We start from the raw sequence: 12,271 nt of genomic DNA on the forward strand, positions 1-12,271 counted from the left end.
GAGTTTTTATTTCCACTGAACATCAAAGCTAAGGCTAGTGAAATTACTGCTAGGGCTATTAGGAGTGTCATTCATTTTTGAAATATACTATAATTTCCACCAATGACAAATAACACATTTTCACTTTTTTGCAAAATTCACCAACTGCACAATTCTTGCAAAAAGTAGACTTAGACTTGTACTTTATTAATCCCTTGGGAAGACTCCCTCAGGAAATTATAGTAGTATAAGGCCATGTTCGCATGAGAATGATCCAACAAAAATGGAGTTTCTGTACACATTTACATGAAGACATTCTAATTACCGTACAATCTGAACCGTTACTAAAACGGTAAACAAAGATGTTAATTAGAACGTCCCTATGTAAATGGAATAACAGAAATGAAACAAAAATTCCTCTTTCGTTGGATCATTGTCGTGTAACCAGGGCCTTTGTTTACAAAGTAAAGGTGCACATCGAAAAGGTGTAATGCTCTCGCCACGCCACTAGTCGGTTCTAGGTTCTTTGAAACGAATTTTAAATAAGCAAAAGTTCTACTTGAAAGCAAGCATGTCGATTCGTGTTTCTCCACCAGGTACGGTCCCCCAGATACTGGGAGAAAACACGCACTATATGCGTCTGATAAAGGCGTAGTTTGAAAAAAAGTGGGATAACCTTGCTGAAATACCTTGTTTGAGCTTCCACGGTGTCCGTAGTTCTCTAATTAAGAGAACTGCTCAACAAGCTCACGCGCATTTTGCCACCTGGGCGGTGCGGAGTGGTGACGAGACGGTGGGGGAACCGCGTCTGATGGGAAAACACAAATTGTAGTAACACCAGCATTGTCTGTAGTTTCTTCTTCTTCTGTGGATTGTAGGAAGCAGCTATGTTTTGCGTCATATCATGCGTGAGATAGGGATTCATAAAGATCCATTTATTCTGTTTACAAGACAAGGGACACCGGTACGTTTTTGAACCATTGCACTCTGAAACCCGTTTTTTATCTGTGCTGTTGTCAGAGAAAACATTCGGTGGTTTCATGTAAATGTACACCACAAACACAACAAAACTCGTCAGTTTTCATCAGAAACTGTTGTCGTGTAAACAGGGCCTAAGATAATATTTCAAAAGAACACAATAAATCTTATGTTTTGTGAACAATAACAATCTGTTGCTAAGAGATGAACGTGTTTTCTGGTAACCAAGTTCCATCAAGTAAACATCAGATTTTACGTTTGTATTGAATGTCGACTCTCTTTTATAATATATGTGCCACCAATGAGGGAAAAAAACCCACAATAAAACATTTTAGCTTTTCTGTAAAATTCATTGACTGCAAAATTTGTACTAAAGTTGTACTAGTAAGTAATATTTCAACAAGCAAGCATTCTTCTCTGTTCTATTTGTGTTCCAACGTTCCAGTCAGCGAAGCTGACTGGATGGCTGGCTTGCGCCAATTTGTGGCACCCAATCGGAAGTCTCGCTTGTTCCAAAACGTTCGGCCGCAGTCGGGTATCATCGGCTATTTCACTTGTCACTTGCGAGTGCAGGCGCCGTACGGATCGGTAAGAGCTACATTTTATGGGATGTGTGGTTTTCCACCGGATAAATGTTTCGAATATCAATCTCTTTAATGTATGACAGTAATTTTAAACCAAAAGGTTGGTTTATAATGAATAAAACGTGGATTTAATGTTTGTTTTTGTCATGGGCTACATAAAGTTGTCGGCTAGCTTTACTTTCTCGGTTCCGTTCATAAAAATGATCGTAGGACTTAATTTTTTCCGCATTTAATAAGCCAACTGATGATTCGTAGCACAAGGCTGAAATGCGGTGTTTTGCTCAGGTATGAGCTAATGTATGAGTGTTTAGGACGATTTTCATGAACCTTTAAAGGGGTTAATAAACCCTAAACTCTGTGAAAGTCTTGCCTGAGTATTTTTCCACTTAAAATGCTGGGAGGGATGGAGAGACTTGGTGACAAGTGCTGTGGTCCAGCCTATTAATTGGACTGTTATGTTTCTTTTTTTAAATAATTACTCCAGTTTCATCAGTTTCATCAGTAAAATAATTCAACATGGCTGTGAGTTGATCTTCATTGACTGGGTTGTGGCCATCATTGCTATGTGATGTCATGATCTATATTGTTCTCTTGTGACTTTATTATTATCATAATCCATTGTTTTTAGCCAGAACACATAAAATTCCCCAAGGCTCCCAAAAGGACTCTGATCCTGAGGGCCTCTAGTGAGGCTCGGGGTCAGGGTTCCCAGAAGGGAGCCTACAGGGCCAAAGCGGCCGAGGACGTGGAGGCAAAGGCGAGAGCCTATGTTGTCTGAGAGGGGGTTGCCTCCAAACCTACCTCGTCCTCAGCAGGTCTGCCCTGCAATTGATTTGATTTGATTTTATGTCATTGCATGGGAAATTGTGCAACAAACTAATATACAGCTGTTCTTGTGGCGTTTATAAACAAAAGGTCAAAAACAGATAAGACAGGTGTGATGTGGAAAAAAAATAAAAGGTCTCTGTGGTGGGCAGGTCAATGGCAGTCTTGAAGGCTGGGTTGTCTTGGAGCTGGAGATTTCAAGAAGTTGCTCTTCATTCAGTCTGTTGATGATGGATCCAGTGTTTGTGATGAGTAGGAGCAGGTTCAGGAGGTTTGGTTCGTGAGTCTTTCAACGCAACGGTTTTTCATCAGCATTTCCCCATCCTGTCTCCTCCCAGGTGATCTCATTGGGGTTGAGTACCTGTACCAGCAGGCTGGCCACATGTTTGAGGACTTGAACATGGATCCTAACAGCCCGGATGAGGATGCTGCCATCGTCGAGGATGTGGATGATGGGATTCAAGTGGATGAGGAGGCCCCCACCATCTTTCCACCAGACTCATCCTCATCCTCCTCTCCTCAGGCAGCATCCCTGTCAGGACCATCCAAGTTTGAGTCATCCCCCACCTCTCCTGGAAGCCTTGCTCCTCCTCAGGACTCCTCAGACTTTGAGGTAAACATTACTCACCTCACTGAAAGAATTTGCTACGTCCTTGTCCAATCAGTTTGTTGTTTGAAATATTAGACAAATTATGATTGTTTTGAGTAGGCCTTAATTTAGGGTAGAAATAGACTCATGGTTTAATCAATACATAATTTAATCAGTAGAAAATGTTTCTTAGATATAATGAACACAATTTGATTAATGTTAATCTAATCAGTAGTTTTTCTTTTTTATATTAGATCAGATTCATAGTAGTGTTTAAGTCATATCAAAAATCTCTTAGTTCATTTTAACCAAAGTACAAAACTAATCAGAAAATATTTAGTGACAGAGATGTTTTGGTATTGAAACTGCTCATGTCTGTTTTATAAGAATTTGAAGATATTATATAAAACGTGTGTGAATTTTTAGAATCAAAATCTGCTGTTTGATTCCCTGGGCTAGAGGAGAGGTCAGGAAAGCTCTGTGGAGTCCAGAGTCCAGGAAGTAGTTTGAGGCAGTTTGAAAGGATGAAAAACACGAATAGTTGATAAACTTTGATCTAGCTTTCTTGAGTAAAATGTTTTTGTACCCAGGGAAAGTACGCAGGGAGGATGGCTTAGACAGCAGACAAATTCATTCCTTGACATTGGATTACGCCTGCATGGTTTCTGGCGTGAGGCAGCACGTAATGAGGTGGTGCTATTTGAACAATAACAATCTGTTACTAAGAGATGAGCGCGTTTTCTGGTGCTGCAAAGCAAACGTTAGATTTTTACTTCTGTGTTGAACGTGTTTTATAGTATATTTTCCACAAATGACAAAAAAATAAACATTTTCACTATTCTGCAAAATCCACAAAGTCCACAATTTTAAGTAGTTAGTAGTTCCTCAAAAGAGCAGAAGAATCTTCTCTTTTGAACAATCACAATCTGTTGCTAAGAGATGAGCGTGTTTTCTGGTAACCAAGAGCCACGAAGTAAACATCTGATTTTTACTTTTGTGTTGAATGCAGCTTTTATAATATAGATTCCACCAATGCCAAAAAAAGAAAACACTTTTTCACTTTTCTGTAAAATTCACCAGCAGCACAATTTTTAAGTAGTTTTTCAAAAGAGCAGAAGAAATCTTATGTTTTTTGAATAATAATCTGTTGCTTAGAGATGAGCACGTTTTCTGGTCACCAAGTGCCACGAGGTAAACGTCTGATTTTTACTTTTGCAAAATTTACCAACTGCAAATTTTTTGTGTCTAAGCAGTATTTCAAAAGAGCTTACGTTTTATAAACAATTTTTTTGCTTGTTATTAATTCCGTATTAAGATAATAAGTGTTTGTTTCAGGTAAAGTACTGCTACGGAGTAAACATCTGATTTTTACTTTTGTGTTTAATGTCTGTTTTACAATATATTTCCCACGAATGACAAAAAAGAAACATTTTAACTATTCTGCAAAATCCACAAAATCCCCAGTTTTAAGTAGTTAGTAGTTTCTCAAAAGAGCAGAGGAAATTTTATCTCTTTTAAACAATAACAATCTGTTGCTAAGAGATGAGTGTGTTTTCTGGTAACCATGTGCCACGAAGTAAACATCTGATTTTTACTGTCGTGTTGAATGCAGCTTTTATAATATAGATTCCACCAATGCCAAAAAAAAGAAAAAAAACTTTTTCACTTTTCTGTAAAATTCACCAGGAGGATGAAAAAAAAAAAAATTCTGTTTTATAAAAAAGAGAAAATTCTGTTTTATGTCAGCATACTGTCATATTAGGGACACTAGAACCCACAAAAAGCCCTCTGGAGGGAAAAAAAATCCCATTTATTTTTATATTGTAATGCATTTTGAAACAGTGAATAACATCCAAAAATTAATTTAAAAAAAGCTTAATGTAAATATTCTAAAGACAACGCATGCTTTATCCCAAGCTCATTTTTGATATTTTTTCATTGTTTTACTCAAACTGTGTCCTACAGAAACTCAAAATAATCCAGTTAGGTTTGAGCGCCCTAAGTTTCTTAACTTTGAAACCGAAATGATGGAAGATTACACATTCTTATTATGAACTACTCCTATAGTTGGCTTCAAACATTAGCATCATTTGGTAACTGGAGTTGACCCCTATTTCTAGATATAAAGCATTGGTTTTATTACTATGAAGGTACTAGGGGTTGGAGATTATGCACAACTAAACAGAGTATACATAGGTAATTTTCAGCCATTCCCCTTGGCCTACATGTATTTTGCTACTTGCCATGATTAGATCAAGTCACAGATTTCATAATAATCTGTGACTTGATCTTCTTTAGAACAAATCTACAAAATATAAAATTGCATCTTCCTGTGTCTTCCTGGCAGCAGCCAGTCACTGCATTTTCTAAAACAAAAGAGCATTAAAATGTGCTGCGCTTTTACTCAGCTTTGGTCAGTTGTTGACAGAATGCTCTTACCTGAAGAAGCTGCAATGAAACACAAGGGACATTTAAATAGGACATACAGCTCTGAATGTGCTGCTATTCTCTAACTAGTATGTGAACAAAAACATTTTGAAATCAAGGGTTCCTACTAAAATCAATATCCAACCTGTTGTGAGGTCATACCATTCCAAAATTTGAGTTGCTGTGATTCATAACTTCCATCAGACCCTTGTGTAACGGAAAACGGACTGCATGTTGTTAAAGAAATAGACTACGGCAGGGCTGACAGGCACCCTGTAGAGGAGTCTCTCTTTTTGCAGCCCAGGTAGAGGGCTTGGCCCATCAGGCAGGACACCTGACTTATAGCCGTGACTGATTTTTTTTTTTCACATCCTTGCTGTGTTCTGTCACAGTGACTGCTCTCTCCATCTTCACTAATGTCACTCTCCGTTCTCGCTCTCCCTTCTGACTCTTTTCATCTCTCTCATGGTAATTGATCTCTCTCTTGTCTCATTTCTCTGCAGCTGTCACTACTTCACTATGAGGGTATGTTTAATTAAAACAGGTGATGTATGGTTTCTTTTCCTTACCCAGAAGGTAAGCATGCATTTGAAAAAGAAAATAAAGACTTTCAGCTGAGAGATTCAATAAAAAAGCTCCCGCCTTTGCTCATGCAGTTGAAAAAGGTTGATTACATGGTCCTTTAGATGTACAGAAAATAAATATAAGATCATTAGACACAATGAGGAAAACACGAAGCAAAGACATATTATTTCTATTTATAAACGCTAAACAGAATTCAGTGGGAAATGAGGAATTATGGTTATTATCAAAATAGTACCATCAAAATACCCATTTAAAAACAGTGAGCATTATGAGTAGGTTAATTGTCATATTATCAGAACTCTGCCCACATTTTGTCAAACAAGAATCTTTGAGCAAGTTTCCATTTTGATCTCTTAGCTTTTACCTAAGTCTGCTGTCTGTTGTGCATACTCATGTTTAAACAAACGTCATCCTGGAGGGGAAGGGTTTACAATTATCTTGTGATGCATTCAGAAATTAATAAACAATTTTAGAAGATATCTGCGTAATTAAGTTCTATGTTTGTCAATGGTTTTATTGTGTTTATATAGTTTGTAATTTGAAGTTAAAAAGCCTCAGAAACAAACACATTGTGGGGCAAATGTTAAGATTTGCTTTGTAGCAAAGACAGAAAATCCTGCTGTCTCTGATTCACAAACATTTCAAGAATGCTTTTCAAACAAATTATTCATATCAAGGCAACATTTGTACAATTAGACACATTTATCTCTCTCTACATTTAACTACAGTATATCAAATCTGTTTATGATGTGAATCTGTTTAAATAGATCCACAATAGATCTATGTGTGATCTAATGTGGATCACACAATTTTTGACAGCACAATGTGTGTAAGGCTATGTACTATATAGATGCGGAAGAGTTGTTTTAAACTGATTTAAAACAGGACCTGAATTTGAAACTTAAAATTAGTTTGTTTGCCTATACTTCTACATCTAAGCGTAGAATCTTACCCTAATGCAGCTCCTTACAGTGCTTCAGCACAGGGTCGTAGTTTCATCTACTCCTGCTAACATGTGCACAAGCCATTCCACCTTCTTCTGATAGAAATTAATAGGTAGAAGTGGGAGCCTAATAGCAACAGGTCTAGAAGATTTGCTCTCCCTCTATCTGCCATAACTCTTGGCTCCCGTTGGCAACCTACGGTGCCATGGTGATGAAGGCATGATGAGAGGAAGCCTATTTTTCATCTCTCTCCCTTCAACAGTGTTGCCTCTAGCTTTTCTACATGCCACACTCTGTGCTCACTGGTAAATCGCCTTGCTTAATGTTGATTCAATTTCTGAGCTGTTGTGCCATAACCTCTGTTTACTAGGGATTTAATTAGTGTGATTATGATATGAAAAAAATAAAATAATATATGGCTATATCGTGCATTGTTTATTATACATGCTGTGTCTTACAGTGTTTGATGGATTAATTTAGCTGGCTTTTATAGTATTTTATGGTACCCCTTAATAGCGTGTCTTTATACCTCTTAAATGTCAGGGCTGGGAAACATGTATCAAAACTACGATACGAAGGTTCCCTACAGCATTACACTGCTTCTTACAGCTTGCCTTATTCCCATAATACCTCTTTTTACTATGCGTTTCTCAAAAAATGAAGTACACATGTTAGGCCATACCTGCAATGTAAAAGAAAAGTGATTGATTAGACCAGGCTGTCTCCCTCCATTGCTCAATGATCCTGTTCCGGTATTCAAGTAGTCTTTATTGGTTTTCCCTTTTGGCTGAGGGATCAGTATAGCCCACATGACTTGTCTGCAGTTTCAAATATAGGCGGAGTTCTTGAATTCCAGCCTACATCTTATTCTGTGGAATAATGCATTTTAAAATTACATACAGTGGAGAGTCATAGTGTAATGCTGTTCTCTGTAGTTGCTGTGTCTCAAACTGCAGTTGCTTTTTATCAGGTGGATCAATTTTAACACCCTATTCTGTGTGCACATCTTAGTTTGTTCAACATGTGTCAATTATATATCAGGTAATTGACAATCTTAAAGAAGCTTCTATACTTCATGAGAGTTATGCACGGATCTTGTCTGTACATATGTGTGTAGCAACACTTCATATTTTTGGCTTTAATTTTCTTTAGTGCATACTATAATTGTCAAAGAGAAAATGAATATGTCTGTATAAAAGGTTTATGTCTATATTGAGACATAATCACTTTCAAAAGGATGCAATGCAAAAGCTTGACCTTGGACGTCTAGATATAGGCTTCCAATGGCGGGATGACAGAAGAAATCTGGTGCATTTGACACCAGTAGGTCTGGATCAGCCCTGTTTCTTTTATAATCCTCATTGAAGGAGAGGTTATTTGAAATGCAGAGCTAGAGTCTTGACAGCTGTCTGCTCCCCAGCCCCTATCAGCATGTTGCTATCCCTGAGGTGCCTATCGGTGCAAAATGCGCATCTGTCTATCACAGAAATCAAGTTCATCAAAAGGAGAAACATGGATTTTACTTTAGTGGCTTCAAGTTGTTTTAAAATTATACACAATCAGAACAGATAAGCTGGTTTTTCTTTAACAAAACTGTTCTTGTTTTCAGAGTGATGGAATTCACAGCGTTCACTGCATCAACTTCATTCAATGTATTGCACTTGATTTGTGCCAGTGGTGCTAGATGGCTTTTCAGGAAATATGAAATAATGATTTTTGGGGGATATAGCCACTTATGATGTAAAGCACAGAGTCAGGTTTAAAATATGATAAAACGATAATGTTTTCCAGGCATCTATAAGAAGAATTTATTCATGATGCTGGATTACAAGCTTTAATATGGTGCAAAAAAAAAAAAAAAAAAAAAAAAAAAAAAAACATTTTCTTTGCCTAGTAGGGATTTAAAAAATATTTTTAAGTTATATAGCAAATTTAAATAAGAACTTCAAAAAATTGTGTAAATCTTTGTTAGAACGCAACAATGCAGTTTTTGTGGGTTGTTGTGGGTTTGATTCCCTGCCCCAACAATTTAGCCATGTTGGGACTACAGTATATGTCTGGTCAGATGAAAGCAAGATTAATGTTCTCATATGTACTAAAGACACTGAGGTGAGGAATTAACACCACATATCACACTGAAGAAATCATCTCATTATGTATAATGTCATACAACATTATAGCATCATGTTGTGCTTATTTTAGCATGAACAGAGAGGCTGGTCAGAGTTGATGGGAAGACAATTCTCTTATAAACTGCAAAAGATTGGTTACTGGGGGGACAAAAGTCATAAACATAAGTAAAAAGGATAAGAATGTGTTACAATGGTTATATTAAATTAAATAATCGTTGCCTAATTGGGAAAAAAAAAATGTAATTATTGTCCAGTCACACAAAGTTAAGTTTTAACTGCAAAAAAAATGATTTTATAGTATATTTTTCTCAAGGTGGTTGAATACAAATAGACATCACACTTCCTAGATTTTTATCAATGTTGCTCTATCACTTTGATTAGATGGTACATAATTTGAGGTTATTCTTTTCTGTAATCATGAGGACTTTAAAAGTTTAAAGGGGCAGTATTATATAAAATAAACTTTTGTTTTAGCTTTACATCATGTTATAATGCAATTCCCTCATAAAAAACATACATACCTACTTAAAGCATTGCCTTGATTTTTTTACGTATGTTTGAGAAATACTTTAATTTCCCGTATATTTTGCACAACTATTCAGTTGTGCAAAATGCTGGGGGGACTGAGTGTTGCCTTCAAAGATGAAGCTCCTTCCCAGAGCTGGAGTTTCCAAGCTTCTGCCTCACAAAAAAAGCTTGCGCTGTGATTCCCCGACTTAACTTCGTCAAACTAGCCAACAGCAATTAGCAAACACATAGTTGAATTAGCTCATCTTCTGAGCTCATTATACGAGTTACTTCTCAGTGCAACGCTAGTAAAAATATTGTTAAATGCTTAACGGTGGAGTGATACTGTGATTATTTCTCAAAGGGGGAGTTATGGAAACAGCAGGGCTTTCTTAAAGAGACAAAGGCCCAATTTGAAGGCGTTAAATTATAAAGTCAGTTATAATTTAACGCCTCAGCAGTCATATTTTGATATATACAGTACTTTTATAACAACTATGTTACTATGTGCTCTAAAATGATATTGTCTGTCTGGGAAACACATAATACTGTCCCTTTAAAGAGTCTTTCATGCGGCTACCTATAAAATAACCAGTCACTACATCGCTCTTATGAGAACTCAATTTATCTTGGGGAGGTTCATTTAACCTTAATAAATCTTAGTTTTATTTGTCTCAGTGGAACTCTGTGGCCACCCCTGTGGCTTCCAGTAACTCATCATCTTGAGAAGCTCAATAACTAACATTGTTTATCCAAAGAATGGTTTTGGCACAGAGTTATAATGCTAATGTACAAGCCAGAACATTATTCTGCAGACTGATACAGCTTGCTCTTTTCTATTGTGGTAAAAATTATCCAATTATGTTAATAGGTTTGGGTTTTGGAAGCATAGACTGTTGGTTAAACATGATATTGGAAGAGACAGGCTCATTTTATTTGAGACAGGCATGCATTGTCCCACAAAAGTACCATCCCACCTCTGTTTACTCCTATTGTGGATCAACGCTCCAACTAAGCCATTGAGGATCAAGTGAATTTTTTTAAAATATAATGATCAGGAAATGTTCACATGAAGGAATAAAATGGCTGTGACTTGAATTTAAGAATGGATTTAATCAAAAATTCAACAGAGCTTATAATTCAACTTTATTTAAATCTATTTTTAGACTTTACTCTGTAATTTTATAATCATCCCCACTTTATATTCCAGCCAACCTTCAGGCTAAAATCCCTACTAGGCAAAGAAATACTGTGAATAGAATCCCTGAGCATATCTGGGTTTACATATGCAAGTAAAAAATAAAACATCGCTAAATCTTCATTAGCTTGTTCTATCTGGGTCTTTGTCCTCTGCGCTTTATCAGACCTACTCTGTGGACATTACTTTTGAGTGCAATCACTGCAGTAGTTAGAGGTTTGTTGAGCCCCTTGAGTGTGCATGCTCTGCCAAGAAAATAAGCCAAGGGACACAGTGGCATTATATGTACGAAGGTCAGCTTGTTAACCAAAGTAATTGGATTTTTCATCCCTCTCTGGGTGATGAGAGCCTTTAGCTTGCATTTGTTGCACACTCTTCTCCTGACCACAGTTTTGGTATTGACTTGTCTTTTTCTTGAATTCGAAGTGAAAACAATGGCAAACATCTTTCACCCTCTGCACTATAAAGCACTTCAGCATCTTGATTAATGACCGTCTATTACAGATTTATGTGAAGGACCAATTACCATCTTTCAGCAAAACTCCAGCATAGGTTCCTGGGTAAATAGTGGTGACTGCCTGAAGAGCTTCTCTCTGAAAAAGCAGCATACAATTAAGAATTTCACATTTTGTTTTATGTAAAAAATTATCATACGTGCTGCATTATACATGAGGACCATATTTCTGTTGTAGATGGAAAAGTTCCAAATTTTTATAATTTTCAAAGTTATCTACTATGATGCATTCCAAGCTCAATGGAAAGGGATGTAGAGACTGGCAAAGAACATGAATAATTCAAAGCTCCGAAATGGACTAAGTTAGAACAATGGTCAGCAACAAAGTCATAAATATGAACAAGATTTTCCTTTCTGTTGTTTAGAAGTAGGCTACTCTTATTTTATCCCTAGGTTTTCACAGATTCATTAAGTCTTAACAAATCTTTGCAACACACAGAATACAAGATGATTACATTACATTGTTCTTAATGTCGTTGAAGGAACTCTTTTCTTTGCTGCTACAACATGGTTCGAAGACCTGCATACAAAGATACTGGTGTGGCAAGAACAATAGATTCAATTAAATGCTTGCTTGGAATTTTATGTTAGAGTCATATATTAGTTTACCAATCCTACTGCAGAAGAAGTTTGTTTTAATTTGCTCTGGAAGTATTTTTTATTTTTTTACACTTTATTTAAAAAACAATGCACACATTTTTTTTTATTTTTGTTGTCTTTTCTATTGTTTCTATTTTTGCCGTTAATGTGTCATTAAAGTATCTTGTAAACGTCTGTAAGTATCATAATTGTTGGCTATCAGTCTGCATTTTCATCTTTAAAAATGTGTCTTGTTCAAACTGCCCTTAAAAATGTTCTTGAAAAATGCTGTATAAAGAATAAAAAATAAAAGTTTTATGTCAGTTCCATGGGAAAAATAAGGAAAAGGTTTTTGCTGAAAGGGATAGGGCCAAAAGCTTTGAAGCAAAAGATCAATCAAACCAAAGAGAATTAGAGATACTGATGTTTT

At 36.5% G+C, this 12,271-nt stretch overlaps 1 protein-coding gene across 1 annotated transcript in view; it reads left to right on the top strand.

Moving 5' to 3' along the window:
* The first annotated feature begins 1,440 nt into the window (after positions 1-1,440).
* ikzf2 (IKAROS family zinc finger 2) overlaps positions 1,441-12,271 on the top strand; it is a 68,705-nt gene continuing 57,874 nt past the window's right edge. Inside the window, exons 1-2 of the mRNA XM_055031571.1 lie at positions 1,441-1,545; positions 2,705-2,979. Of these exons, the coding sequence (XP_054887546.1) occupies positions 2,786-2,979 (194 nt within the window). The 5' untranslated portion in view covers positions 1,441-1,545; positions 2,705-2,785. The remainder of the gene's footprint in view (positions 1,546-2,704; positions 2,980-12,271) is intronic.

Source organism: Poeciliopsis prolifica, unplaced genomic scaffold (assembly GCF_027474105.1).
Source record: "Poeciliopsis prolifica strain line A6 unplaced genomic scaffold, Auburn_PproV2 SCAFFOLD007, whole genome shotgun sequence".
Taxonomy (NCBI): domain Eukaryota; kingdom Metazoa; phylum Chordata; class Actinopteri; order Cyprinodontiformes; family Poeciliidae; genus Poeciliopsis; species Poeciliopsis prolifica.